The sequence below is a fragment of the Sinocyclocheilus grahami genome, unplaced genomic scaffold (assembly GCF_001515645.1).
Source record: "Sinocyclocheilus grahami isolate Dianchi unplaced genomic scaffold, SAMN03320097.WGS_v1.1 scaffold319.1, whole genome shotgun sequence".
Lineage (NCBI taxonomy): Eukaryota > Metazoa > Chordata > Actinopteri > Cypriniformes > Cyprinidae > Sinocyclocheilus > Sinocyclocheilus grahami.
Genome location: NW_015505498.1, coordinates 1043410 through 1049325, shown reverse-complemented (window position 1 = coordinate 1049325; position 5916 = coordinate 1043410). Strand labels below are relative to the sequence as shown.

Below are 5916 nucleotides of genomic sequence, written 5' to 3'. Positions count from 1 at the left end.
CAAGAACTACAACGAACGGCTCGTTTGGACTACAGCATTGGTTTTCCGGGCTTTGTGATATCACATCATGCGATCATGAGCATCAGACGAGACGATGAAGAAGAAGTGCTGCTGCAGAGTTAGTGCATCAGAGAAAACCAAGAAGAAGAGCTGCTGTGCTGTAGCATCAAATTTTCGGCATGTCTAGAACAATTCTTACAAGTATAACACGACGTAGCTGGGCGTCGCGGACAGACGCCGCCGGTGTGCCAACACTCATAGAAAATGTATTAGAATTTTAAAAACGTGGCGCGACGCTGCGCTTCTCGTCCGGTGTGCGACCGCCTGAAATGCAGTTTTTTTTTTCACCTCCGTGCCCAAACGTCTTTGTTTGAGCTTCCAAAAGCGGATGATGTTAGGAAACAGTGGTTGCAATTTATTTTTTAACTCTGTTCCTAAGCATTACAACCTCAATTTGCTATTGTGTGCTGTGCATTTTACTGAGGACAGCTTCCACAACATGAGGGAGTACAGTGCCTGCCGGATTCGCCAAAAAGTTTTTGTTGAAAGACGGAGCAAGGGGCGTGGCAGTACTGAAACACCGTCTAAGCTGTTCACCAATCACAACACACTGGGACAGCTAACCAATCACAACACATTTTGTTTTTCAGAAGGCGGACCTTCCCCAAAGCCGGAACTAATCGAGCCGTTTGCGCCAGGATGGGGAGAAAGGAATTTTAATATTGTAAATTATGTGAAAAATAATGCGTTTTTCAAACCACCAAGCATGAGAGCATGTTCTAGTACACCCCCAAAACAAAATCAAGACTTTGTAAAAGAGCATAATAGGACCCCTTTAAATAAATGCAGCTTTGATGAGCATAAGAGAACTCTTTCGAAAACACTTGAAACCCAAACGTTTGAAGGGTAGTGTATATGTAAGAGACGTGTGGTGTTAATGTTACCTTGCTGCAGTAATATTCCATAAGAGCAGCAGTGGCGTACACATGATGGCGTGTGCGAGCATCCTCTCTGGCCTTCTTAAAGATGGTGCGACCAGACTTGATGCCTTCAGCTCTTCTGGCAAATTTCATGTACTGGATATAGACCTGAACAATTCAACGGGTCAGCCTCTGTTTATTCACAGTCATAACATGTGTTTATGCATATTAGGCATCCCATACGATTTCAAACAACGAATTTCCCAGATATTTCTATAAACTCTCCAGTTGAATGTGATTGCTGGAAAGTAATTGATAAAAAACTATTCAAAATTGACTTCTTGAATCACTGGGTTGTGAGCAGTTTTTACTCCTGAGGTTTTAGCAGAACTTTATTATAATTATTTGTCCATCATTTGGACACAGGCAGCTGGACTCACCAAAGTAGGGTCGATATGTTCTATGGCCAGGAGGCGGTTGTATATACTATGAACCTTCTCGTGCTTCATGCGACTCTGTGAAAAACAGATCAATAATGTAAATGGACAAATGTTGAATTGTCAGATTACAGGGGACAGGATTTTTATTGCACTTATGAAATAGAGTTTGTTTGTTTAAACTCCCTAAAAATAAATTAATTAAATAATCATGACATCACAACTAGGGTTATTATAGTTAACTAAAACTACAAAAAAAAATAAAAAATTTCGCTATTAGAAATCATTTTTTACCTGCAAAAAAATGAAAAAATATTTTATTTCCTGATTTTTTTTTATTTGTTTGCAGGTAAAACTATTTTAAAAAGATGAAAAAGAAAAATTAATAAAAACTACAAAAGAAAATGTATAAAAATGTCAAATATACAACAAAATTACAAAAACTCTAAATAAAATGAAAAGTACATATAAAATTCAAAATATTAATAAAAACTATAACTATACCTCAGCGATACTAAAATAACACTGGTCACAACCAGGAGCAGATTTACATATGACATAGTGAACTATTCTTATAAATGCAATGTGATTTACATGTTGGAGTCTTAAAGGTAGAGTAGCAAAACAGCCTATTCAATTGTAAAGGTGAGACAATAGAAGAAAAGCTGACAAATGATCACAACTAAATTCTGATTCTTTTTGGTGCTAGAGACCTTGACTAACATGAGCGGACCTCATGGAAGAGCTTAAAATGCAGCAAAAGTGTAGAATACGGTCTATTTAGAGGTATAACCAGTTTTGGGGGTAACGCATTACAAGTAACGCGAGTTACATAATCAGATTACTTTTTTCAAGTAACTAGTAACGCATTACTTTTTAATTTACAAGAAAATATTTGAGTTACTTTTTCAGAAAAGTAACGGCAGTTACTTTGTTTTCCCATTTATTGACTGACAAGTCTCCTGTCCCCATATTGGGAGAAATGGGAAGTACAGAGGTGTTGTGTGCGCTGTGTGAACATGATGTAGTTCTAGACTAAATGTGAATGTGCATTAATTCATCCCACTCACAAAAAAACTGATTTAGTATTCATCAAAATGAATTAAAACTCAGAATATGACGCAAACCAGCAATAATTAAATATGTTAAATAACACAAATGTATCTAATCCCATTTTATCAACTAATGTCTTTGCTGCTGACCTTTGATGATCCAGTTCAACCATACTAATAATCAAAAATTACTTTAGAGAAACTAACAATTGTGCTTCATTGTTTTTTTTATTGCAGAAGACTGTCGAACCTTCTTCTCCTGTGTTCTATTGTACAGATGTGAATTTACTTTTCCTTCAGCCTGAGTATTAAAAACAATCAAGCCGTGCTATTTAAAAAGTAACCCAACGCATTACTTTCCATAAAAAGTAACTAAGTCATGTAATTAGTTACTTTTTTAAGGAGTAACGCAATATCGTAATGCATTACTTTTAAAAGTAACTTTCTCCAACACTGGGTATAATAGCTCAGGTCATCCTTTAATGCAGTTCTAGAGATCTCACCTCTTCATAGTCTGCAAAAGAGAAATACAGTAGCATGTTCTTCTTGAGCAGAGTTCCTATGGCACGCTCGTAGATGTTAGCCGCCTCATCACTGAACAGCTTGGCGTTGTTCATGTCCTGAATGAGGAGATCATGAGTGAAATAAGTTGATCATGGAACATGCAATAGAAGACCCGAGTAACTAAACCATTCTGCAACTATTTACATTTTTTAGCACCGGTGGTAAAACAGTTTATATAAAATGATGTGCAAACCAACCCCTTTTTCTGCCAGCAGTTTGCTGGACTGTTCCAGGTACTGGGCAGCTTCGTACCAGATGTCAGGGTGATGGCCGAGTACCAAAAGGCACTGCTCATAGGCAAACATCACTGCAAGTGACAAATAAAATAATTAGATGCATAAAACGGCCAGATTTAACAACAAACATCACCAGAAACTTTTCTCTTCTCCTAAATTCTACCAGAGATTTTAAACTGTATTCAATACATTTATATATGTATATCAGTACATTTACGTTATAAAATGTAGACTATATTAACGTCCAGCCCTAATCTGTTAAATGCTAATATGTGACCCTGGAGCACAAAACCAGTCTTAAGTTGTTGGGGTATATTTGTAGCAATAGCCAAAAATGCATTGTATATGGGTCAAAATTATAGATTTTTCTTTTATTCCAAAAATCATTAGGATATTAAGTAAAGATCATGTTCCATGAAGATATTTTGTAAATTTCCTACAGTAAATATATCAAAGCTTAATTTTTGATTAGTAATATGTATTGCTAAGAACTGCATTTGGACAATTTTAAAGGCGATTTTCTCAGTATTTAGATTTTTTTGCACCCTCAGATTGCAGATTTTCAAATAGTTGCATCTCGGCCAAATATTGTCCAATCCTAACAAACCATCCATCAATGGAAAGCTTATTTTAAAAAATTGACACTTAAGACTGGTTTTGTGGTCCAGGGTCACATATATGGCATGAAGATATTAAGATATTATAAACATTAACATCGTGATTTTCTGTAAAGCTGCTTTAAAATGATAAGCGTTGTAAACACAGGTCTGAAACAGCAGTTGATCGTCAAAACCTGCAGCTCATTATTTATGAATCTTCCTGTAAGTCACCTCTCTTGGTGATGAGGGTCTGATCTTCGGTACGCAGTGGGTTGCTCTTCTCCCATTGGATGTATTTCTTCCACATCTCCACCTGCTGGGCCTCCTGTGGGGAGTTCTGGGGCGGCACTGAGGGGGCGTTCCGGTCCAAACCCTTCATCACCGTCTCATACTCCTGAACGGGATTAAAATCAGCATAGAGAATTAATAACAGAGGAACATCACGAGATGCAGATGCGATTGTGTGAGATTTCTACAAATAGTACCTTATTAATAGTGCATTTTGAGCTTTTTTGCACATTTTGGAAACTTAAAAATGGTTGGGACCAAAAATAAATAAATTTGACAACCCCAACATAATGTCAGGTCTATCAGAAAACCCTATCGTTTTATCACAACACACACTTTAACCCGTGCAGAACTCACCTTGGCGACTCTCCTGGCGTTCATGTAGTCTCTACTCCGGTCTTCAATCATCTTTTTGGCCAAATGCACATTTATGCCCTTTATAATGGAACAAAAGCAATTTATGACAAACTAGAGATGGTACATGCACATTAAAACCAAATTAACAATAGAAAGTTGAAGAGGACTTTCTCTTAACAAATCTTTTCCAAAAGAGTGTCCCGAACCGGAATAACGTATCCATTCTTCTTCAATGCACTCACCTCTTCATACTTGCTGTAGTCCCTCCAGAGCTGCTCAATGTTAATCATGGGGTTGACGCAGCCTCTCTGATACACGCGTCTGACGGCTGTGATGCGCTGGTTCTCAGCGTATGACCCCACGGCCTCTCTAGAGACGCATACAGAGAGCCCTTCAAATGCCTTATGAACTTCTTTAATGACTGTGAAATGGGTTTTGAAAATGCCAATGGTGTACTTACACTCCCTTGAGGAAATTGATGTAATCCACCCAAATCTAAGAAGGAGAAGAATTTTGAGCTAATGTCCATGATGCCATAGAACAAGGTAAGAACCAACGGTCAAAACACTCACCTGATAGGACATAATCTCCATCCCAATCTTATCCAAAGCAAAATCATAAGCCTGTGCCATCTTTTCCCTGCCAAAGAACAGCACATTTTAAGTATTTAAAGTGACTTTCTATTTATGTGTGACAAGAAAACATTCAACTCACAATGCCAAGTGAAAGTAGTGTTTAAAGTAGTGATATAACGATCATCAACCAAAAGTGTGCAACTTTGTTTTCTAAATTTGTTGTAAAGTAAAAGTGAAACTGTAAAAAAAAAAAAAATTTACATTTTATATTTTTTGTCAGTCTAATTTTGTCTCATTTGCTAATATTATTAATAGTATTTATAAAACGGATAGTTCCGGTCCTTGATTCTGATTGGTTGAGCCAAGTTCAAAGCGGTTGTAAATTACTCTACAAACATACACCTTTGTTTACATTTGTGTGTTACTCAGCAACTACTTGGTTGGGACCACAACCATTTCTGAGGAACTACATTGTTACACACACTCCGCTTCGCATCATGCCTAACAACGCCCCTTAGCGGTTATAAATTCACCGCAACTTAATATTCATGTTATCCAGCATTATTTGAGGAGGTTTCAAAGAGCATCTTGTGCTGCAATGGGAACCAGAAAACCAGATGTGATAGTTTGCATAGTAAACTAATAATAATGCAGAACCTGAAATATTTTCTATTCATTCTACATCATGAAGTCCAATTTTTAATTTAAGCCTAAAAACGTATTTTCTGTCTAGATTTCAACTACTAGTATTTGAAATCCCAGACTGAACTGTGTTCTCAGCATTTTGACCCCACTTTATATTAGTGTATCTCTAGTCACTTGACCACTACTTTAAAGCCATACAAACACAACTGTGTCACATACTTATAGCTGGGCAGTTTTCCTTTG

At 37.0% G+C, this 5916-nt stretch overlaps 1 protein-coding gene across 1 annotated transcript in view; it reads right to left on the bottom strand.

The window, feature by feature from the left end:
* The window catches only part of LOC107602124 (cleavage stimulation factor subunit 3-like), a 13963-nt gene that overhangs the window by 5923 nt on the left and 2124 nt on the right, over positions 1-5916 (bottom strand). Inside the window, exons 3-11 of the mRNA XM_016294534.1 lie at positions 5026-5092; positions 4914-4948; positions 4696-4822; positions 4454-4531; positions 4040-4202; positions 3171-3280; positions 2913-3029; positions 1361-1435; positions 945-1088 (exon numbers count right to left, since the gene is read on the bottom strand). Coding sequence (XP_016150020.1) covers positions 945-1088; positions 1361-1435; positions 2913-3029; positions 3171-3280; positions 4040-4202; positions 4454-4531; positions 4696-4822; positions 4914-4948; positions 5026-5092 — 916 coding nt within the window. The remainder of the gene's footprint in view (positions 1-944; positions 1089-1360; positions 1436-2912; positions 3030-3170; positions 3281-4039; positions 4203-4453; positions 4532-4695; positions 4823-4913; positions 4949-5025; positions 5093-5916) is intronic.